General features: G+C 40.7%; 1 protein-coding gene across 2 annotated transcripts in view; it reads right to left on the bottom strand.

Moving 5' to 3' along the window:
* Window positions 1-21,425, bottom strand: part of LOC126275560 (LIM/homeobox protein Awh) — a 294,771-nt gene extending 273,346 nt beyond the window's left edge. For both annotated transcript variants that reach the window (XM_049977208.1, XM_049977207.1), the window contains exon 1: window positions 21,280-21,425. In XM_049977208.1, the coding sequence (XP_049833165.1) occupies window positions 21,280-21,285 (6 nt within the window). In that variant the 5' untranslated portion in view covers window positions 21,286-21,425. The remainder of the gene's footprint in view (window positions 1-21,279) is intronic.
* Window positions 21,426-25,387: the final 3,962 nt, after the last annotated feature.

The raw sequence follows: 25,387 nt of genomic DNA, 5'->3' as shown, positions 1-25,387 counted from the left end.
ACATATAACCTAGAAAGACTGAATTAAAATAAAGGTCTATGCGTGACTATGTGTGTTAATATAAAGCTGTTCCATTGCCAGCGTTGTACAAGGCAATTTCGTGAATAATGCTCCGCACGTGAGGACTTGCACCAGAAGATAATCTCTTGCAGTGACAGCATCTCTCGTTGCTATTTAGTTCCAGCACAGCTGTTTATCGTGTTGGAAAAACGTTGCACTCTACGCAATCATCAATGCTGTGCTTCCAACAATTAGGGAAAGGATTTTGACTGAACAGCAGCAAAAGCAGATTTCTGCCCATAACCAGAAAGTTTTTGATGTCACGTTTTTGGAGTACTCGTTCCGACTTGTGGATTCTACATGTACATGATACCAGTTCACGTTTTAACTATTTCTCGACAGTTCCACTTTCGAATATAACGTGAGAAAAATGAACACCCGGATCTCTCCATGCGACCTCTGATTTTCCTTACTTTATTACGATCATAATTTTTCCCTATGCAGGCAGGTGCAAACAAAATATTTTGGAATTCGGGAGAGAAAGTTGGTGACTGAAGTTTGCTGAAAAAAATCTCGCTGAAACGAAAAAGCCTTTGTTTTAATGATTGCCACCCCAACTCACTTATCGTATCTGTGACACACTCTCCCCCGGTGCACGATAATATAAAACGAGCTGCCATTCTTTGAACTTCCTTATCTATTGGCCGACTAATGAAAAGCAACCATAAACCGCTGTCAGCAGAGACAGTCACTGCTGCAGTGTTATCACGAAAGTTAGCTGAAGATCACCCGTAACAAGACTGTAATTAACAACTTGCAAATGTAAAAGGGCGACAAAAAATTATAATTGTAATAATCATACAGGTATAGAAACTTGATTTTGTCCTTTGTTAGAAAAATAACTTTTGTTTAGTATCCTGTTAGAAAAGAGCTACGTCATTTTACAAGACACGGTTATATCTGCTTTGTTTAAAGCTTTCCAAGCAGTCAACGTGTAACATCTTTTCAGATTTCAAAAAGGTTCAGTTAACCTGAAATGACATGTTTGTAAGGTGTTTCATTCTTTTCATAGTAACGGAACAGAATAGAAGAAAACTCAAAAAATGGATTTATTTCCATTCACTAGAAAGTACCGAAAAAATGCAGAAACACCGATGTTGACCTGTTCGCATCTACGAAGCAATTTCTTAGCGTTTTACTAATTCATTGCTTATTTACTTAATATTTAGACATCCCAAGAAAAACTATCATATCAACAGTCACTTATAATTTAAAAGCGACAGTTTTGCGTTTCTTAATGCTGCGTTGATGTCTTGTTTCCTTTTTTCTGTATTTACAAAATATTGCGTTATTTTGCTCTATATCGTTAAAATTTTTCTCCCTGAAGTAAACGTGGCTGGATAGCCGAATGTTTTTGAGCCTAAAAGAGCAAAATCTCAGATCTAAAGCTCTCCAATGACTGCATGACTCTGGAACAAAACGGGAACAATGGAGCAGTTTCGTGACGCAAAAGTTGCACTCACTGTTGCACTATTCTATGAAACTATGGAAAACTGTTGTCAAAATAATTAAAATGACATAACTAACAATCCGTATCGGACACTAAACACATAAACGAAATCTTATGATATGTTAATACAAAAATTGATTTTTTCGGTAGGAAATGCTCTGGAATTAATGCTACACAACTAGAAAAAACTATAGTCAGAATGGTTTTCCACAACTAGCGCTAATGCCATACTTAAAACAGTCGCGTCAAAAATTACCAGACGTCAATCACAGACATGCCCTGGGAATAGTTTATTGGTGTTAAATTAGTAACACACCAGCGTACAACAGACGTAACCCAAGAAAAATGTAGAGACCGATCTATATACCCTGTGGAGGAGAATCGAGGGGGATTATGATGTTGACCGCAGAATACGAAAAGTCGGAATTCAGCAGTGTTGTTTCTTACTCGTCCTTTAGGTCTATTTTCCGACGCTGAGGAGAAGTTTATGTTTTTACATTTCTGTTTTCGTGTCATTACCAATCTTGGAAGGCTTTTTTCGCCATAATACAGCTTGTCTATTGATTCCACCAACAACATTCGTTGTTTTCACGGGGAATTGCCACTGGTAAGTATTAACTAATAACGGTGTCATCCAAACTTAGAAATATGAACATAGATTGACTTAATTTTCATTTTAAATAGAATTTCACATTTATTGTCGTAAATGTTGAGTGCTCTGTGCAGGCTATATAGGGAATAAATTGATGATAGCAGTGCAAAGCAATTCGAAGTCTTACATTTACGGGTTTAGCATGCAGAACCTCAAATTGTTGTAGTAAGGGTAACTATTTTTTTTGCTTACTCTTTAATGTGTACGAGAATAAGCTTTATATTGAAACTAATGTGAATAGTTCACCAAATTATTCGACGTAGACCATATTAAATCCCCAAAAATCTTTTAACTACTAAGCTATCTATCTTTAACACAGGAATGCCCTTTAATGGAAAATATCCACAACGTCTTGACGCTTTTCGTTTATCTTAAAGCAGTTAACAAGGAGCAGTGCCTCTACACACAATTCTCCGGACATTCTGAAACAAACTGGAACTTTTGAAGAGGTAATGTAAGGGCAACTGGAGAATCCACTCATCAGAAGATTTTTGATGAACAGAACTACGTGTACTCGAGAAACGGGTGTGAACACTGAGTGGTAACGATTCACAATGAGAAAATCTTTAGATCTGTTTGTCTCTTCAAGAACTACTCCATTATTATTTAGCGGGCTTGTAGTTCACAATAATAAATAGAATTTATTGTATGTACGATGCAAATAACAAAATTTGCAAATAATCCTGGGGGACTTTATTAGAATAAGAAGTGGCTGTGTATTACCCATAAGGTGTTCCGCTGGCATTGTGAAAAAGAAAAACCTGTGTACTGGGGGCTGCACGTAGTCGGTTATCCGGATTGATAGCCTATGTGTAGTAACTGCAGGCTACTACACTTCATGATCTGTTTATACACAGCAATCGTATTTGGGAGGAATTTTGAAATCCCCGAGCGTAAACCTAATTTATGTTGTAAATGATTTCTCTAAACCATTTGTGATGAATGCATGTTGATTCCTGCAATAACTCCATGGCCAATACATTCTACATCCTCGTCGAACTGAGCTGTACTCCATTCACGATAGCCTCGTTGCAGACGAAACTGGAATCTGATTGCTGAAATGCTATGTTATACCAAAAAGAGAAAGCAGAGTGGGGTGTGGTACCTGAAATAAGATCGTAGAGATTGAGAGGTCAGGGTTCCCGTTCCCAACAAGCGTCTCGCAGTCTGCATTGGCTAAAGTCCACTATCAGGGGCGTAATGTGATTACGATACGTGGTGTCACGGGTGGAATGGTCGATGTTCAAGGATGTGACAGGAACACTCATTTAAAGAAAAAACTTCATATGGACATCCGCTCTATTTCGAATGGTTTCCGAAATAGAACACATTTAACATACATTTTTTTGGGGCTTGTGGCATGCACGTGTGTGTCTGAGCCACCTAACATCTTTGAGTTTTATTCTAGTCCATTCTACGTCATTGTTTTCAAACACTTTGCTCGGGATAGGAATAGGAGTGGACCCAAAATTGAAACATGTTTGACTTCCTTTGCACTTTCTCCCTAACAACTTAACTTTTCTACCTTCCTGGTATTGTTTGAATCATTCTGCACAACATTTTGCTTTCTGTTCGTTAAGCGTGATCAAAACCAGTTGTGTGTAAAGGAATCAGTTCCGTAAATAACAAAGTACATCAAATATGTTCTCCCTCGAAAAGTATTCTGAATAGGGCGTATTCCGTACGAAGGTGTTTTCTCGTTTTTATCATTCTCCACGTGCGGTATACCGTGATAACGCAAAGAAAATGCTGTAGGAGTGAAATTTTAGAACCTTAGGCTTGTATCGCTTCCTTCGAAGCGGGCAAGTGTCAAGTTCAACTTAGGATCTTGAATTTTAGCGTCGCAGCCCGTTGTCGATCGTATCTCATTAATCCGTGACCCGAGAGTCTCCGTCCGTCGCCTTGTTCGTCCCTTTGCCTTTGTCATAATCCTATTGTTATATTAAGCGCTCACAGAGGAAGGAACTGGGCGATCTGAAACTCGCGCGACACTCCATTGTTCTAAGGCAATTATCAGGACGGCATGATCAGTCACAGAAATAAATGACCATCCGAAAGGAGAGGGCGTGCCTGATGCATTTCCTTGAATTATCTCTAGACTGCATTCCACTGTACATGCTCGAGAAACATGGTTGTGTACCCGATGTGAAACAATTTTAACTTCTAATGATTGATATATCATTTTGGACGAAACTACGCATCATCAAACGTATATTATTGTCATGCGCTTTTCCTTACAGAGAAATTGTATAAAAACACCGATATATTACGTTATTCTTTGCCCGAACACAGCGACTATAGCCCTTATATTAACACCTATGTAAATAAATATTTTCGCATTCGTCACATATCCGCAGATAAAATGGCTTCTTCAGTTACTGATTCTTTGATTACGTGCAATATTATATACTGTTAGGATTAAAATGATAGTTTATAGAGTCTAGATCAAGAGAATGTCGGAATTTTCACAGCTTCAGATAAAAACTTCTGAATTTTATTTGTGCAACATTGCTTAGCGGTAAGAGCTGTATGTTTCGATGAAAGCCTCCTCCGTGTTTGTGTGTTAATTTTTATTCTATATGGACAGAGCTAAAATAATTATCATGTGTCTCCCAGCCTTTCGATCTGAAGACATCTCGGTGGCTTGCGTGTCAATTCGGCATGTACATTGTGCCTCTAGGTACAGTAGAAATCGTAGACAATTGTTAGAAGATATTTTTCAGGTAATCGCACGAACGAACATAAAGCTTAGTACCAGTTTCGGTTAGGTCGCTGATCTGTTTTTGTCATGTGCCTACCATATATAATAGCGTCTTTCAAGGGTGGACTTAAAATTTTAGTTTCAGAGTCGCTTGTTGAGATTTTTTAAAAAGTGTGCTTATCTCTAGGTTTTATAAATTTCTTGAAGGACAAAATGATCCGTCAATACATCTAGTTTTTCTTTATTTTCACTGCTACTTTTTTTTAGCTCTGCTACTTCTCAATCTGTAATGGAATCAGATACGTATATAATACTGTATTCTAGCAACACCATAAACGTACCATCAGCAATGAATATGCATGCACATTGACGTCATAAGATCGACCATGTAACCGCTCAAGATAAAACTTTCGTCACCATAGGGCTGCGTAGCCGGCGAAAAATTAAGTGGTCAAGATAAGAGCGGCAATGCTGTTACATTTATATCAGTATCTCTGACAGTAAGGTGGGCTGTTTGCAACCCATACAATGTGTACGTTCTTTTAAATTTAGCTGCAACACGATGCTGGTACTCCAGGTTTTCATGCCGGTGGAACTGTTTGTAAAACTGAACGAATGAACGAAAACGGAAAAAGAAAATCACCGTAATATAAAAATAAGAAAAAGAGTTAATATCAACCAATACGAAATATAAAAGAAATTCTTTTAGAATTAGAATACTGAATGTAAAAGAGCTCGAAGTCATGAAATTTAGAGAAATCATAAACAAAATGGACAGAAGGAAGAAGAACGTAACAAAAACAGAAAGATGAAAACATGCTGACTAGAATCGAATAATTAAAAAGAAAGGGTCAGGATCACAGTTATGCGATATTTCCCTTTAATATTTTTTGTCTTCTCAACAGGCAGCTTTTTAAAACTGACTAGATAGTGGTGCACGAGAGTATTGCTTGCAAACTATATATTACGGAAACTAAGCATTTTATTTCTGGCTCTTAATTCAAGTCAGCTACGACATGGACGGAATTTTAACGTCAAGGTTATTACACTACGGCGCCAACCCAAACATCGTCGTTAAAAAATCATCTACAGGTAGCCATATTCTGTGAGAATCTTCTCCGTGAGTAACTGTCATTGCACTTTTATTGTAAGCGCGGTCTGAGCAATCAGACAGGAGAGAAGGATGCGAGAGGTGGGGGAAGGGGGGAGGGAGGGTTAGGGGTGTAGCTATGAACTGAGGGCTGGCAGAAGCCGTTTACTGTCGCTGCCATATGTCGTACGTCGCTGGCCGGTTTGCGGTTGGACCAGGGGGAAACGAGGGGTGGTGAGAGAACGCAGGGGGGGACCAGCTTCTGAGTACAGCTTGCGCGCTTCTTCCCTTGGATACTACGCACTAATCGTTCAGACAGTGACTTGTAAATGAGTGAATTCTCGCTTTCAGCGATGCTGAAAATTGTTCTATTCATGTTCAGTAAAACCTTCAATACGTCTCCTCAAATTCTGAAACAGACATCGCAAAGAGTGGTTTACAAGCACTTTAAATACTTAGTCAATGTCTCAAATTGCTCATAACTGTTAACGGAGAAGCGTTAGTTTCAGCTAGTTGCTTGAGAGCATCCTGCATGCAACACTGTTTGTGAACCGACGGTGTTGGAAGTGCTGCTTGCACCTAGTGCTGTGCAGTTTCTGCTGCGAAGTGGTGGCGACAGGTCTCATTCACAGTACCAAGTCGGCGCATAAAATCAGGTGATTTATTTTTAAAAACGATTCAATCATTGCTGTGTGGTTTCAGCATTGTTTTTTGGCTAACTTCGGCAAAGGCAGCACAAGTCTTTCTCCTAGTTAAGTCTTCAAGCAAACTGTTTTGTATTGTCTGTCTGATATGCCTGTAAAGTAAGCTATTTCATTTAAATTTGAGCGCTGATCGTTCAATATTATAGTGTATTTTTCTTTCCGGTTTCATCTGTAGTAGAACTTTTGAGGCGTCCCTCATGCTGCTAAGTTTTGAAATTAATTTGGTTAGTCGCTGAAGGAAGCTCCTTATAAAACTCAAGCAACTCTGGATGAATTTCATTTGACGAAAAATTGTCCACAATAAAGAATTTACTGCTGACACGGTATCTCAGTTTATCCTTTTGAACGAAACACACACAACACCATTATTTTTAAAAAGGGCACATAAATATACAGTAACTATTTCGAAGATCAGGTTGACTCTTCCTTTACGATATTATAAAGCATTTAACATTACATTTCAAGTTCCATATTCTGACCAGACGGAACACACGGCGCCGACCGGCTGCCGTGTCATACCCTGCCAATGGCGTTATTCGGGGGTTCTATAGAGGGTGTGGCGTCAGGGGGACGCTCTATCTGCCGTTGTCGATTGCGAAGTGTGTACCAACGTAACAAATACAAAATTTTATTGATATCAACGCCACCGCTGTACCACTCCGAGAAATTTTCGCCTTGTTCTCGCGCAGCGCAATATATCTGAAACGTTCCCTCAGACACCAATGAACAATTCCACAACCGTTCTTCTCGTAAAAATACTAAAGGCTGCAATGGCTACCCATCCGTATCACAACCTCGCGCAGGCAAGCATTTATGAGATTTTCACACTACAGTCCGATTTCAACTGGTTCGCATTTGACAGCTAGTGGGCAGGACTGCTTCCGCCAGCAATAAATAACTGCTACACACGAACTTCGCATTTTTTACGTGATTTTGGTAAGAGACAGATTTTATTCATACTAGTTACAAGTTCAATATTAACAAAATTGAGAATACACTAAATCTTCCGAAGCTTGTACATGTCTTACAGAATGCAATACGTAAGTACTGAAAGGTGCCTTGCTTGTGAGGTATTTTAGTAGCCAATGGAAAAAAAGAAGCGTGGCTTTTAGATATGACGTGAAAGTTTGAAGCTGTTTCATGGGAGGGAAAATTTCACCCGCTTCATTAATATTTACATACATTTTTGACACTTCTTAAAGAGAGTGTAGGGAACTATATTTTAAGTGAATTTCAGATTTTTATCGGAAACAGAGACTATGAAGTGCGTATCTATCGCCACGAAAAGCAGAGCTGTGGCGGCTGCTTTTAGACACTACTTGTCGCGAAAACGTCGCAACTTTACGCCTTCATCGCCAGAAAACAACTAATTTAAGGCTGTATTTCGTATTGGAATACGCCAGGGTGACCGTGTGTAGTATGTTTAATCGCCTGTCCGCCTGAAAACCACTGGATATGCCGCCCGCCTTTCAGTTCTGGTCGGGGCACTACGTTACACCGATTCAACGGCTCGAAGGAAATGTTCCGGTCGGACAAAAATGCAGGACCGGATTCTCGCGGAGTCGCTGGACCGGGTTCCGGTGCCGCAGTAGCCATTTCACTGCCGCAGTTACGAGGAGCCGCGAGGCGCGAGCGGACAGAACGGAAGCCGGCGCGCGGCGTCTTTGAGCTCGCGGCAATTTGCCGACTGCTCGCCTCCGGCCGGAATATTTGAGGCGCCGGCGCTGACACCTGGAATCCGTGACTGCGCGCCGCTCAACTTCGGCCGCCTTCAAAGAGTGGAGCAGAGTTCTGCCGAGCGAAAGGCGGATCCTCCACTGATAAGGTCCCATTAAACTGCTCCAGCGGTCTCAGAGATTACGTACTACGGATAAAGGCACGTAATTAAGCGCGGTAGTAGCGGGGAAAATTCACTCTCCGCGTGCGGAACTAAAGGATTTCCATTATCAATTGCTTTAGAAACAAATTATCTTACATTTATGTAAATCATTCCTGTTGAGAGGTGCAAGAAGAGGCGTTAGTGGCACTACATCTGTTTTGTTGAGCAATATTAAAATTTTGCAAATAGTGGCTGGTAACAACTCGTTCTTGTACATGAGATCAGTGCGCTTAGTAACGCACCCATGGCAAAGACAGGTGCAAGATTCTACTACACATGTTTTCTGACAATTACCTCGAGATGGCAATACAGATAATTATTATGTTTACTCCTCCAGGGTACAAAAAGCACTACATGTCCCGATTCAGTGACGGCTGAAGAAAGAATAGACTAGTATAATACTGTTGCAAAATCTGCGTTTCCCTTGAAATGTGTCCGTTTTAGATTAGGCTTCACTGTGGCTACAGGTTTACTCCTATAACCAGTCAATTTATTTTTATTTCCGCTACGCGTTTCGGAGGTTTAAACGTCTCATAAAGTGGTTTTACGTCAGTTAATAACAGATGTATGTATAGTATATACGAGTTTTGGGTAGCCTCTGCAATGTCTCTGCTGTCCGATAGGTAACACAAGAAAACAAACACTACTTTAGTACAACACTCAAAGTTTTGTGTAGGTCCTTGACTCAAAGATGAACTTCAGTGTAGATTTAAATACCTCCAGTGGTCACAGGCTCCTTTTCCTGCCTTGTTTACATGAAATAAAACGTCATGTACACTTTTGTATACACTGAAGTAAGCAAAGATGACGCGTTAGAATCCAATGATCCAATGATAGCGGCAAAGAACATACATTGCGTGTTTTTATTTGCGTAAGGGGGGGGGGGGGGAGAAGGGGAGGGGGAGAGACTAGAGAGAGAGAGAGAGAGAGAGAGAGAGAGAGAGAGAGAGAGAGAGAGAGAGAGAGAGCACAGCTTGTTGATGAATTTGCCACTGTTCGCAGAATTATCATTCTTTAACATTATTAGACTTTAACACGTCATCTTTGCTTACTTCAGTGTATAGCAAGTGTATGTGATGTCATATCTGAAGTGAACACGATAGGGAAATGAGCCTGTCGCCACTGTCGATATTTACATGTATATTACTTTTCATCTTTGAAGTCAACGGCATGCACAAAACTGAGTCTTGTACTAAATTCGTGTTTCGTTGCTTATCGATATCAGACAGTTCCCTGGATTACGCAACGAAAGTCTTACGCCTAACACATACATATCTACTTAACTGACATTAATCAACTTTATGCTGGAGGTTTAAACTTCCGGGACGCGTAGTAGAAATTAAAATAAACTGTAGCTTCAATTAGTATTCCTCCTGATGAAATTATTTATTGGGAAGTGACTAAATTAAGTGTGCAGGTTTTATTCACGAAAAAGACTGTACAAAACTATTGCGACCGATTTTGGGCGCTTCTTGTCATTATGTGTTGTTCGCCAAGTAACAAAGTAACTAAGCACCATTCAGAGAACAGATGAGTGATTCGTTGAGCATATGTTTAGCCAGCATGGGAAGGTCACAAAAATTCTCAGTAAGTTCCAGTTAAAAACACTATCAAAACGATATTGTCCATTACATAATGACTTTTTTTAAAAAAAATTCCAAGACAGCATTTTCCATATGAGTCGAGAAACACCTTTCTTCCACCACAGGCAATGACCACGACAGTAAAATTCTAGTTCATACGGTCCTACTCAAGAATAAGATATAAAGATGTTTGAGACGGGGAAAGAGAATGCCATTGGTATATTATATACAAGCGAAACGATGGCTTCCAAGAACAGACGTGTTCGTAGAAGGGTCTTTCCTGACTAAGAGATTGCAGAAAGAATTATTTCACTATGCTGTCATGTTTCACATTCTCTATAATAAATTTAGATTGCAACGACAGAATATACAGCCCACGTTGAATAAAACTAATGGTAGGTGAGAAAGTAAAAATGGTAAGACATATGAAAAAGTATTTGACCAGGTGAACATCCGCAACTGAAGAACGTATTTATAGAATAAAGAAGTTTAAGATCACGTACAAATATACCCAACGTAAAACATTAGTGAATATTCTACTTTTACAGTATTTGTGGCGGAATTACGTTATATGGTCTAAACTTAGAGTCATTCGAATTTGTCGAACAAACAGAGGCTAGCGTTAACCGTCTCTTAAATACTGCAGAGCTTTCTGGAACTGAGAACTGAACCAGTTTGAAGCGAAATGTTCGTAGAGATTCATTTTCAGTAACTTAGGAATGAAAACACACACAACACTAGTATAATGCTGCTGCAAAGCACACGAAACAACGCAAAGGAAGTATATCTTTTGTAATAAGAATAACGAACGTCTAAATGTAGGAATTATGAAAATTAACGACAAATATACAATTATTTTGAGCCATTTTATTGGTGTTTGTTATGCATCCTATTAAACTCATTGTGCTAATTCTCGATGAGTGTTGAACGGTACTGTGTATATAATGAAACGTAACGAAATAGAAGTGGTACATTCAGTCAGCACATCAGTTTGAACACCACACAGTTCACCTAGGCATTGTCTTAGATTAACGGCTTGTCTTGTCTTTGGCCTATATACGAGCAGGTTCACAAGGCCATGTTACGGCACGACTTTACGTTTGACACGGTATCTGAATTGATATAAAACTAGATATTTCTTACCGAGTGAAGAGGCGCAATGGTTAAGGTGCCGACTCATATTCGAGGAGAGCAGGGCCTGGACATAGACCGGGAATGCAGATTTAGGTTTTCCGTGGTTTTGTTAAATCCATTAAGGCGAATATCTGAGGTTACCTTTGAAAAGGACGCGGCCAATTTCTTTCTTCATCCTTCTCCTAACGGAAATTGTGATTGTCTCCAGTGACCAAATCTACGAAGAGCTTTTTTTTTTTTAAATTGACAATTCTCTTACAGTGTGTTTCAAATTAAAATGATCTGATTACGAGGCCATAAACAGTAAGACCACTCTTTCTGAAAGGCAAATATCTCACAAATAAAGAACGATATAAGAAATACAGCTTTTTGAAACACTGTCACTTCAACGCTTTCGTCGATGAATTACGCTGCGAATGTTGCCTTGGAAACAGAAGCTGAAATGTGCAGTGTATTCCAGTGGGACAACTCTCCAGTGAAGCCTGTCCTAGACAATGAATTTGACTCGATTTTTTTTGCATAGTCATCAACGTTAACAGACAATTTTTCTTATTTTATTGCAAAGGGTTTTTAAATGTACCATAGTCGACTGGTGAATAGCGCACATACGAGCGGAACTGTTTGCTGACATCGCACTTTAGTGTGGTTCCATCTCCGGTTGTCTAACCGGTCTACAAAATCTATTGCAGTTTCTGGTTGCATTACTTAACGTTTGTCGTAAACGGAAATTGACAGTGAGTACAAAGTTTATTTTATTTCAGTCAATGACTACAAAACCTTTGGTCCTTAGGCTGCCGGTTTCGGTCCAGCAATGGCCACTTTCAGATCTGGAGCAAAACATGGGAAACGAAATAGGCTTTAACTAGTAGATAGATTACATCTTAAAACAATAAAATATGCACGAGAGTAACAATTTTTCGTTATGGCATATTTTATTGTTTTATGATGTAATATGTCTATTCGTTGTATTTCTCCTACACTCCTGGACCACTCTTGTAATTAGCGACTATGTCGCAGCATGTATATACAAATATGTTGATCTGTTAATGTCTTCCCAAACCTGACAGTTTTTGAGAATCATATGTGTATCATGTTTTTTTTTCTTTCAGTGGTCAATACTGTCATATGTAATGGATGGGAAAGTCACTTTTATCGAACATGGACTCTCTGGATTACCTACTTGTCGCCATGCACAGTGAAGGGCTTACAATTGCAATAATGGTTAAAATGACTGAGCACTATGGGACTTAAGTCCTGATGTCATCAGTCCCCTAAGAACTACTTAAACCTAACTAATCTAAGGACATCACACACATCCATGCCCGAGGCAGGATTCGAACCTCCGACCGTAGGGGTCGCGCAGTTCCAGACTGTAACGCCTAGAACCGCTCGGCCACTCCGACCGGCTTAGAAGTACAGAAAACAAAGACCATAGGCTTTCTAAAATTACGTAACTGCGTAACAAAGGAAATGCTCGTGCGTGCAGTAAACGCGTAAGTTTTGTTGATACAAAATCGTTTCAGAGTCTTTCGGAAATGTATGTTAAGTACCAGAATGCGGCTCGACTGCGAAGAATCTCAAAATTTGTTTTACACTTTTTTTTCTTGTTTCAGAAAGGAGAGGATGTGAGGTCGTTTGTAATTCGTATGACGAGGCGGGCTCCTCGGCTGCTGGTGGCGGGATATTTATGGCGCCATAAATTAGTCAGTCGCCAGGGGCAGCGCCACTGCGGTAGCAAGAGGCCGCAGGCCGCATCTCGCCGCCGGTTCCGCCCCTCGGCGCCGCAAACCGAGCGAGCTTTCCCCTCTAAGCGTACGTCTCTTGCTTGCTTACGACTGGCGGCATCTCGAGAATACGAAAATCTCAGTGCTTGCGCTCGAGATTCCTGCGCGGCAACCGCCTGCTTTTCCAAGTTGTGGAAAGGTGAATGACATTGCCAGCCAGGAGACGGTGTAACGTTCCCGCCAGGTCTGCGGTAATAAAATGGCTCTGAGCACTATGGGACTTAACATCTATGGTCATCAGTCCCCTAGAACTTAGAACTACTTAAACCTAACTAACCTAAGGACATCACACAACACCCAGTCATCCTGCGGTAATAGTTCTTTGTGTCCTGATAGTCATGACTTATGTCACTGTCGTTATAAAAGCTTCTGGGTTAGAGTTAATAAATTTTAAGTGAAGCTCGACGTTCTAAATGAGTATTAAACGTTACTACTAGAACGGCGAGCACAATTTTACTTGCCCATGTCGATCTAATGGACGGCGAATGCCAGTAAAAATCATCACTAGACCAAACATAAGATAGTACTGTGTGCCACACTACATCCGCATCTACATGGATACTCTGCAAATCACATTTAAGTGCCTGGCAGAGGGTTCATTGAACCATATTCACAATTCTCTATTGTTCCAATCTCGTATAGCGCGCGGAAAGAATGAACACCTGTATCTTTCTGTACGAGCTCTGATTTCCCTTATTTTGTCTTTGTGATCGTTCCTCCCTATGTAGGTCGGTGTCAACAAAATATTTTTGCTTTCGGAGGAGAAAGTTGGTGATTGGAATTTCGTGAGAAGATTCCGTCGCAACGAAAAACGTCTTTCTTTTAATGATTGCCAGCCCAAATCCTGTATCATTTCTGTGACACTCTCTCCCATATTTCGCGAACTTACAAAACATGCTGCCTTTCTTTGAACTTTTTCGATGTACTCCGTCAGTACTGTCTGGTAAGGAACCTACACCGCGCAGCAGTATTCTGAAAGAAGACGGACAAGCGTAGTGTAGGCAGTCTCCTTAGTAGGTCTGTTACATTTTCTAAGTGTCCTGCCAATAAAACGCGGTCTTTGGTTAGCCTTCCCTACAACATTTTCTGTGTTCCTTCCAATTTCAGTTGTTCGTAATTGTAATACCTAGGGATTTAGTTGAATTTACGGCTTTTAGATTAGACTGATTTATCGTGAAACCGAAGTTCGAGTTCCTTTTATCACTCATGTGGATGACCTCACACTTTTCGTTATTTAGGCTCAACTGACACTTTTCGCACCATTCAGGTATCTTTTCTAAATCTTTTGCAGTTTGCTTTGATCTTTTGGTGACTTTATTACTCGATAAACGACAGCCTCATCTGCAAACAACGGAAGACGGGTGCTCAGATTGTCTCTCAAATCGTTTATATAGATAAGGAACAGCAAAATGTTCAGAGAACTGACAGCAAGGCTGAGTGCTACAAGCAGTACGCAACTGCTACTCTGAGACGTGCAACCTTTTGTAGATTTAATATGTATAATTATTGTAATGATTCCCCAGAAGAGCCGCTCACTATTGATTGAAGGAGGGAACTAAAAATTAATTGTGGGCCACCAGGTGTGTGTAACCGTTATAAAGGTAGAGGTAATTGTTTGTTCCACACTTTAGTATTTCTTCGAGAAAGAAATTAACTGCAACTGGAAATATATTCCGAGTGCGTACAGCGAATTGCAATACGTTCGTTCTGTTTATTTCCATGTGATGAACGCAGTAATAATAATCACTGCGAAGAAGGCCAACAGGTGGTGGGACTCCTACAGTACGTGGGCTGTAAACGGGCTTCTCGGGGCTGCTTTTGTACGACGCAGAAATGGGCGGAATGACAGTTTCGTAATAGGCCTAAGTGCGCAGCTGTGTGAGCGGCGTTGTACCGCATTGTCGGTGGAAATGGAGATGCTGTCAGTATTCGGCCGACAGTGAGCTGGAATAGGCAAGCGTTTCGTCCTCTCCGGAGGCTATAACAAAAAAGGCAAGGAAGGGGGGGGGGGGGGTTGGGCAGACGGGTGTGTCGGGTGACGGCTCCCACGGCCGGCCGGGGCGCCAACTGCCAACTGCCCAGTCCGCCTGCGGCGCCGGCGGCATCGACGCGCCCTCTGTTGACGCTTCGCGGCCCGCCTGCATACTAATAAAGCAATTATTTGGTAAACACGGGCAGTAATCACTCAGACCCCGCTCTGACCTCTGTCCATAGGGTGACGCCTGCAGCACTGCTAGCGGGGTTAAGCGTCCGTTTGTTACCGAATTTTGAGACATTTGTGGAAACAATAAAAAAAATTATACACATTTTGCTGTGTGATGAGCGCGGAATTCCGTTCTATATATCTTCATAGCGTGTTAATTAATAAAGAATTTGTGAAAGCTGATGACTATCGAAGTTTACTACAATACGTAACGTCACTCAGTACGATAGTCATTTCGCCAGCAAAAGTAAAATAATTCTGGTGTAAAGTGGCCACTTCTTTTTCATTGTCTTAGAGATCGCTGCATCTTTGAGACAAACATTTAAAACTATTCACAGGGACATATTTGATATTTTCAGCTAGTTTTGTGGCGATAGCTGCGCGTGCTCCTCTGCAGCGAAATATTTTGTATTTTCTCTATGCCTGGTGTAAGGCAAGTGACAAATTCATTTGCATTTCCAAACAAAACAGAAAACCATTTTCCACGTCATCTGAGTCTTATTTTTCCTTTTCCCTGTCTCTGTCCATTTCTGCCGGACAAAGTGGCCATTTTGCGAACTTTCAGTTCAGCTCACTTTTCTACAGAAGGAAGATTTGAGTAATAATACAACTGTTTTACACTTACAGAAAGCATACAATTTATTCAGATTTAATTCTATGACACGAACAGACAAAAACAATAGTCTATTTGAGGGGCCAATTTACTCAGCCTTCCCCTTCTGAAAAGAAACCGTGAGAGTACCTAAAACGTAAAGAGACAAACGCAGCACTGGACTGCAACTTGAGAAACATAACTGACAGGTACATCAAATTAGAATTTTACAAAACATTAATCTGGCTCAAAAACCTGTAATCGAATCTTGGCGAAGAAAATGAAAAAAAAAGAGTGCTTCACGGAATGTCAAAATATATAAGATTTTAGCCTCGAGATAAATAGGTGAGTGTAAAAGTATTTGGGACGAACAGTGTACAGGGCTCTGAAGAGCAACGACCACAGTAGACGTAAAGCGCGAATAGTCACGTAACTGTTGGAGTGACGGGCGATTATAACAGAAGAGAAGCAAAATCAGAAATGGTAGACTCATATAGTGAAGCACCGTAATATCTGCGGCGGAGCTACCTTGAAAACCCTCACAACGAACAGAATCTATGGATTTCCTTAAGATCGCTACGTATGGCTTCCGTAGGTAGCGTGATGACAAATGTAGCAGCTGCTCGCAGAGGGGCATAAAACCTGTCGTTATTCCTACACTCGATCCGTGATTGGTACAGAAGAAAACCTCAAAATTCAGAACAATGAAAACCTTTGTTTAACACAATAATTTGCAGTGTTTATGTATATAAAACGTAAACACTCTACCAAAAGATACTCTTTACCCCCGACTATTTTGAAAAGATTGTCACCCGCTAGGCAAACCAAACAGTTCAGTAACAGCAGAGAAACGATCGAAATGAACACAAAATTTTCGGATGACACGCCTGCATTGAAAACGCAGGAGACGTTAAGGTCCAGAAACTTCCTGCGAACGGTATCGTCTTGCTCTCGGTGTAGTCTAAGATTCTTGCTGCAATAATTATACAAAACAATACCCAAAAATGTTCAGAAAAGTTCCTCTGTGTTTGGTTCCTACTCAATATATACCTACAAAATATCAGACTAATGAGAAGGAAAGGTCTGACCCTATTTCATTAAAGTAGCTTCAACATAATATCGAGGCTCGTAGAAACTAATAATGCACGTGTAAGGAAATCATGCGCTGGACTGAAAGAAAACGATGTGCATATATCAGTGCAAAAACATTACTTGACACAGACACGCTACACATATTCAGAACTTGGAGGAGGTGACGAGAGAAAATACAGCTTCCTCATTACATATTCATAATTTACATAATCTGAAGCACAAATACTTTTTAACCTACAGTATATAATCGTAAATAAATGTATTTCAATTGACTACAAACATTCTTCAGACAACTGGTGACTTCAAAGCGCCTATAGACGAAGTTTCTGTTTGGCGTACAGCTGTACACAAATGACACCTAGAAAATGACTTTACATGTAGCCGAATACTCTAAACTGAGTGCTACTTTGGTGACTGTGCTCCCGGCGTTCTCCTCCCGTCGATGCAATGCCATAATGCCTTGCGTTTGTCACATTTCTTAGCGGTACTAACATACTAGAAGTCATGTAGGATCCACATGTCTTGATGTATGTAATTCTTCTTGTTGTAAAAGACATATGTTTACGAAATCGTTTATAAAGTGTTTCAGAACCATTAGAAATTTGGTTTCCGACTGGTTCTTGTAGATGTGTAGATTACATTGCCCGAACATCCATAAACAGCTCAGTATGCAGCGATAGTATATGTTAAGCAGTTGTTTCGGTGATTAATCGAAATATTAGCGTCTAAACATTTTCATTGACAATGTACACGCAATTGTTTACACAACTTTGTGACTCAGGGAGAGCAAACACGAAAAAAGAAAAGCCGATCTTCCTAGCTCAAAAACGAAGATGGGTATCCATAGCGCTTTATTGTTTGATAAATATTAAAAAAGTAGCTTCATGGCACCAGTAGGTTCTACTACAAAAATAACAACTCACTCTTCTTCAATCTGATCTTTCGTCAGTATTAAATGTCGCAGCCAGAAACCATGAACATAAACAAGACTAACAAGCGAAAATATTCCCGCGTCAAAGAGTTTACACAGATTATAAATTGGCAATTACTGTGATTCAGTTCCTATAAGATCATGGCACCCCGATTTACCCTTACTCATTAGAAGAGTGTTGTATGCTTACAATGAATTAACAGAGTCTTGAAACTGTGTTTTTAGCAATTTTGTCAGAATTCTGGAAAGAGGCTCAACAAGGCTGCCTGAGCACAATGCTAATACCGAATGAAGGAGTGTCCATGAGAATAGTACCGCAGGACGTGATAACAGAACAATTACTCCTTTAATAAATTCAAATAAATTCCATAAACTTAATACTGGCATGGTGGCAGCAGATCCTTTCCTTTGAGCTACTTTTAGAATATGTAATTTCGTAGTGGTTATTATCGCACCTGCAAGCAGTCAGTACCTATAGTCTATCATAATTCTTAAAACACAGTTTTAACACTGCGCGCCTGTGATACGTTTCTTCGAGAAAAGACCTTGGCACTGCAGTTTCTACAGTGTAACAATACATAATATATATGATACGACAGATAAAACACATGATAATTAAAAAATAATTTATCAAACAGCCATCGTCTGCGTGGAACACAGTGACCATTAAGAACTGAAGTACAGACAAACCACTACAAATCGCGAATATCTGAGCTATTATTAGATTCGCTCTCGTTGTCCTCACGATAACACGTTAAAGGTTCAAAGCTCCAACTCGCACAACTTCGTGTTAACGATGGTGGTGAATGGAGCACTGAACATTTAACATGTTGCCATTAGGCCAATGAAAATATGAAGATGCTCTTATCTCAAGAGTGAAACTAGTAACAAAGCATGTAATCTATAGCTGTTCATTGCTACATAAAAAGAAGAGTTAATACTGAACTTAGTAACGCACAGTAAACATAACGAGAAATCTCTTAGACTCGTGAAACGTAAGATGGAGGATTTAATTCAGTCGATCTTGTTCAGAACGAGCACAGTTCATAAAATTTTACATGTCTCTGGTATGAAATTGTCATTTTAGTGCGTTATAATAAAATTTGAAGCCCACTGTGTTTCAGTGACTGAAAGGACAAATGCAATTGCCACAAATGCAATACAATTCGCACTGTCTTTAGCACCGTGTATAATTCAGCTAATGTACTTTGCATGTGATAGGCAGATCATACAACATAGGTCTACTGAAGTATCTTAGGCTGTAATGAAACACTGACGCAAGAGTTCCTGAACAACTTTTCTTCATAGCTAACAAATTCCAGTACTGACGGCTGAGTTATCCCAAACGGTGTCATGAATGTCACGGAACAGATTACAACCTAGAACTTCTCCGCTGCCAGTGGCAAATGTTGTGGTAAAGACTGCAGTTCGGTCTTCCAAAAAACGCCTATAAACTGCGCTGCGAAGTTTTCTCTCGTGTGCACATTTCTGTAGACGCTGCTACCTTAAAAGTCTTATGCCCTCTAACAAAATAATAATTTGTGGTGAAGTCATGTGCAATGAAGATGGTAGAGGGCATTGTGAAGATATAATTAACGAGAGTGGGTGAAATTTAGCGTTTTGTTTTTATGATGATTAAATAAAATCAACTGCAAACAAATTACTAAACGACGCTCAATACTACATTTGAACTACACGCAAAGGAATATCTGAATATCATACAATTAACTTTTCGTAACCAACTACAATGTTTTGTCGCATTTTCTAGTTTCTGAATAGCATCTCTGTCAATAAAACAATGTTAACTCTCAGTCTGTTTGACGAAAACAAATATTTGGCTCTAAAATGGAATTTGGTTTATATCTGATGATAAATATAAATGCAGAAATTCTGTGTGAATAATGTCACGAGGAAACCAAATAGTTACTCATTTTGTGTGAGTTAGGAGAATAGACATCCTGTGAAAGTGGAGAAATGACACATGAAATGCCGTGTAAAGTGCGAAAGATAGAAAGTGAAGTAATTGAAATTATCAGATACACTAAACTCTGCAATATGCACACTGTTGCTTAATGGACAACATGCATCAACAACGACGACAAATATCTGGATGCATGTCTTCAGGAAAATATATACAAATGAAACGAAATCGAAGGCGATTGTTGTGTGTTGTTTAACATTGCGTACACTGAAAAATGAGAAGGGTAAGATAGTAATAATCGCATTCTGCTTCACGAAAGATTTATTAGAACAATCGTGAATTACGAAGCTATCTTAAAAAGTTCAATGAACAGCTAAGAATAAAAATAATGGTCTTGCATCTAATCTGAAAGTAGCTTGCAGCTCCAGCTGGAATGAACAGATACTTCACTTTATCCATATTGTATATGTTTACAACCAGGACTGACTGAGAAGTCAACCAAATAACTAATTACTTTAATAGTTACCACTTTCAGCGATTCTTCAGAGGTGCCTTGGAATAACAAGCAACGTGGTCAGAATCACAACTTAAAACCTTTTTAGTAGGTTCACAATAACTTTTTAAAAGAAAAAAAAGTCACTTGTTGAACTGACGGATGAAAATGTGCTTAGCAACATCGTGGCTCTACATCTGGGGCATTTTTACTATATGGATCAACAGAGAAATAAAAATAAAGGAACAAGACGTTGTAAATATTCACAGTAAGTGTACTTACATGTGTAGGCGTGGATACGTTAAAATATTATTTCGAATACTGTAACAAGTTAGGAAACTTTCAGTGACAAGCAATATAACAATCTAGTGCCGATGTAGCGGTACGTTTTATTTGAAGCCAGCACGCTAGGATGAATCCTCGCAGTATGAAATCCATCGTCCAGCAATAAATGAATGACTATCCTTTGAGATGTCGCGCTCTGCAGTACCCATATTTGAAAAGATATTTAATACAGATGTAAATATTGCCATTTATGAAGCTAATGTGTACAAAGGTTCAAAGACTAGAATGCCATCGACAAAAAAGGACATTTTACATTCTGTAAAGAGCAAAGCGTTGGTAACAGCGATGACAGGCTACCCAGGAATGAATGCTGTACAGACGAAATTGTAACAAAGATAACAGACACTTGTGCAAAACTGTAATAAAGATCACAGACACACTTACGATGGTACAGAAATACCGAACCAAGTTGATGAACAACCGAGAATTTCTGTTAATATCGAAGCAATACGATACCATTTGTGTTATGAAAACACGAGGGATTTGAAAGCATCACTGTATTAATAGAAGATAACACTGATGCACTGTCCAAAGATAATGTCCTTTTCCTTGTATACGTTTACTGCGACTTTGACGATAGTGGTTCGACGCACGCAACCCGAGCTAGGCGATTCCACTAACAATGACGTTTGTAGCTGTGGAGCGACGATGCGGCGGGCACTGACCTTCATTGTGTCCAGCTGAGGGCGCGTGTCAGGGGTGTGTGGCCGTCCGCCGTGGTCGAGTGTGAGTCCGCCGCAGACGCGCGACGCAGCGCAGCGCAGCACGCGGGTGTCGGCCCCTCAGCAGCCACTGACGCACTGGCGCGACCGCCGACCCGACCCCCGACTTGCTCCCCCGGCATCGATCCTCCTCGGCGAGTCCCGAGGCGGGGCCCGGAAACGGCCGAACGGCAAGTCTGCCGTCTCCATTGGTCCACCTTCCGACCAATGGCTCACTCCCGGAGGCGGGGTTTCTAGCTCGATCGCCGTCCCTGCAACGGGACACATAAAATTACCCACGCCCACCCGCCTACGGTTGGGATCTTTTTATCCTTTTTACCCCGCTACGTTATTATTCTCCTCCTCTTCTTTCGGCTCTTCTTTTTTTAGGATAAAAAAGATCTAGTGTGCAGGTTTATACGAAAGCGAGTTTCAGTCCGGCTGGTGAATGCTCCACAGACTCGTACCATTTGTAAAACTCGTTCCCCGGGCCGCCTACTGTTTCGGTGAGCAAACAGTCGGGTAAACATTCACGCGCCGACACTTGCAGTTAGTAAAAGGCAATTGAATTACAGAGTCAAACACGCTACCCGCTGTTTGCAAAACACTCTAGTCAAATTTTGGGCAAACACTGTTGCAATAGCAGAGCAAATAGCGAACGCGCGCAGCGGTGCGGTCAGCCCGGCGCCGTCCCGCAGGTAACGAGGTTACCCCCCGTGCCGCTGCTCCGTGATTCACGCCGGCTATCACAGCCGCCGGGGCATAAATATTGGCGTTAGGCGAAACGCGATACCGGCACTCGCGTCCGCCAACTCACTGTGCGCCAGTGACCGGTAAGTCGCAAACGAGTTTCTCACCCGGAATCCGGTTGATGTTCCAAAGCTAGAGCTTAGACAGCTGGCAGGCTAGAATTAATTCTGTCGGAAGATGCGAGAAAGGGCCAAATGTACGACTTAGTCGTTATATTACGTATCTGCAATGCCGCCACAACCTCCTCTACGAAGAAGTGAAGCATCTATCGGTATTTCTCTTTATTCTGCACCCATTTCTAACGACCTCGGCCACACCCCACTCCTGAGAACACTGCAAAGTACGTGACAAACAACACTTTTCCTTGTACCGTAAGTTTGTTTATTTTTCGGTTTCGTACGTGAATGGAACGTGATAAGCGGACACATTTTCTGGGAGTCGAAGTTGGGACCAATATTAGAAATGCTCACAACTCGGAATGCTACAACGCTCTGTATTTTTTACATTAGGTTGGTGAATAATGGTTCAAATGGCTATCAGCACAATGGGACTTAACTTCTGTGGTCATCAGTCCCGTAGAGCTTATAACTACTTAAACCTAACTAACCTAAGGACATCACACACATCCATGCCCTATGCAGGATTCGAATCTGTGACCGTAGCGGTCCCGCGGTTCCAGACTGTAGCGCCTAAAACCGCTCGGCCACTCTGGCCGGCGGTTGGTGAATAAGTTCGTGGCATTTTTGTATTGCATGTTGGTATTCTGGTTGCTATGGATTTATTTATCGATTGTTATTTTTTATTTGTAGTTCACTGTTGCTGTCTGAGATTATATATTGTCATTTTGTCATTTGGAAATTTTGAGTGGAGCTGTGGACACTAGAAAATTGGAGCGCCAAATCGGGACGTTTCCGACATATTCTTCTGTTTGAGTTCATAAGAGCGGTGACAGCAGCAGAGGCAGCCAGAAACATCTGCGCCCTGTGTGAGAATAACGTCATTCAATAGCGCGTGTTAAAATTTTATTGGTTGTTTTAAGGAGGATCGTTTTGACAAACGAGGGCGTTTCCCAACGTTCAGGAAGACCTTCGAGGATTGACGAAGATCGTTTAAACGTATTAATCCAGAATGATCCACGTGACTGTACTCGAGAACCGGCAAACTGTAATCATTCCACCATCGTGCGACATTTACATGCAAAATCGGGTGTGTGGGTACCGCATGTCTCAAGCCAAAAATCACAAAAATCAGCTGGTGGCCTTATGTGCATTTCTTCTTGCTCGTCATCAGTTGGCATGTGAATAACACTCATCATTCATATCGGCTTAAGCAAGCAGAAAACATTGAAACCATGAAACCATGTAACACCAGTGAGTGCACTTATTGCTGCTACATCGTTTCATATTTTCAATGTTTAATGCTTGCTTAAGCCGGTAGTATGGCGTGGTGCAACTCCTTCTGATGTTTGCAAGTCAGCTATGGCGTCTTTTCCGGTTAAATAGCTTGCATGACACGTGACTTTGTCACAATGTATTTCCGCTGTGAAGATGATCAATGGTCGAAACCGGTTGTGAATAAATATATTGTAAGACTGCACAATGTGTACCATGTATCAAGTATGCAGGAGCTGGGTTGTGTAGTCATTCCGCATCCACCTTAATCACCTGATACTGCGCCCTGAGATATTCATCTTTTCCATTCTCGCCGCAAAACCGTCAACGATTATCTTTTCCGGATGAAAGTGCGTTCCGAACATGACCCTACGAGTTCTCCGCCTCAAAACAACATATTTCTACAGTCACGGTATCTAAAAGTTATTCTAGCGAAGGCAGACTGTTGTAAATAGTGAAAGAGAATGTATTATTAATGGCTAAAGTATCTGTTATGGGTATGGTTGTATTTACAGTATTAATATTATGGAAAAAAGCTACGCACTTACGCATCAATCCAGCATGTTATTAAAGCTTAGAGTACAGCGAAGGTTGCAGCAGGCACCAAATGATAATATAACAAACATAATTTAAAACATAAGCACATTCATACTTACTAGATAATTATAATGCATTTCAATCTTAGAATTAGTAAACACGATACAACATTTGTTGCATCGGGCGTTGTAGTCTGTTGGACTTCTCCTTATTAGTAATGGATATTTATTTTGTAAGTAAATAAATGGTAATGTATGAGAGTTTGCTTGCTTAAAACTGATTTAATTAAAAGCAGAGGCCAGCCGGAGTGGCTGAGTGGTCCTAGGCGCTACAGCCTGGAACCGCGCGACCGCTACGGTCGCAGGTCGCAGATTCGAGGTTTGAGGTTCTGGAAACATCCTGCCTCAGGCATGGATGTGTGTGATGTCCTTAGGTTAGTTAGGTTTAAGTAGTTCTAAGTTCTAGGGGACTGATGACCTCAGAAGTTAAGTCCCATAGTGCTCAGAGCCATTTGAACCATTTTTAAAAACAGAGTGAATCACATGGTTTATGACATTGGATTACGAATACTTTGCTTACTTCTACTGAAGTTCCTAATCTGAGTGCTGTTTGGGTATTGTAGAGCTGGTTACAGTCCAAACGAAGTGAATATTGAACCTATTAGCTATGTAGGACATATAGTCATGTATTGTCCATTATTGTAGGACATGTAGTCCTACAGTACCCACGCCAACGAAATGCTCATGAAAGAGAAAGGATTATCGTTAAGCAAATCCAGCTCACGCAACTCAGTTATACCAACTACAGCACAACTATTACTGAAGTTCACGATCTTGACTACATCATTAAGTAGCCCGTGTGAACGCAGTTGATAATACGGTGCGGCACCGTATGTTAGATCAGGGGTACGAAATTGAAATAAAATAGGGATTATTTTACGATGTTAGAAATATAAAAAGTTAGACGTTTAAACATCAAAAGACCGAGTCTTTGTCTTGATTTCTAAAAACCGGAACGTTTAGGCGTCCCGGCAGAACCCGATGGGTACAAGAGGACTGAACTCCAAAAATCATAAAAATTTCCAGGCCATATCGGTTTTTGACGATATTTACATCTAAGTTATATCTGTGCTTCACATACTACCTTATCGTGTGTGATGGAGGATATTTGGGGTACGACTCTCTCACTTCCCCCTCCCCCCCCCCCCCCCTTCGGCCCCGGCCCGTCCTTTCCTGTTGCAGTTGCGAAGTGCAGCAAGAACGATGTTGGTAGGTCTCCTTGCCAGCTCGAATTTCTCTAATTTTAGCTTCGTGATCCTTCCGCTTGGCGAGGTATACGTGGAGAAATCAATATATTGGCTGACTCTTCTGGGAACGAACTCTCTCGGAATTTTA

The sequence above is a fragment of the Schistocerca gregaria genome, chromosome 1, assembly GCF_023897955.1.
Source record: "Schistocerca gregaria isolate iqSchGreg1 chromosome 1, iqSchGreg1.2, whole genome shotgun sequence".
In the NCBI taxonomy this organism is placed as follows: Eukaryota; Metazoa; Arthropoda; class Insecta; order Orthoptera; family Acrididae; genus Schistocerca; species Schistocerca gregaria.
Note: the sequence above shows the minus strand (reverse complement) of the source record. Positions and strands in the feature narration are given on the sequence as shown.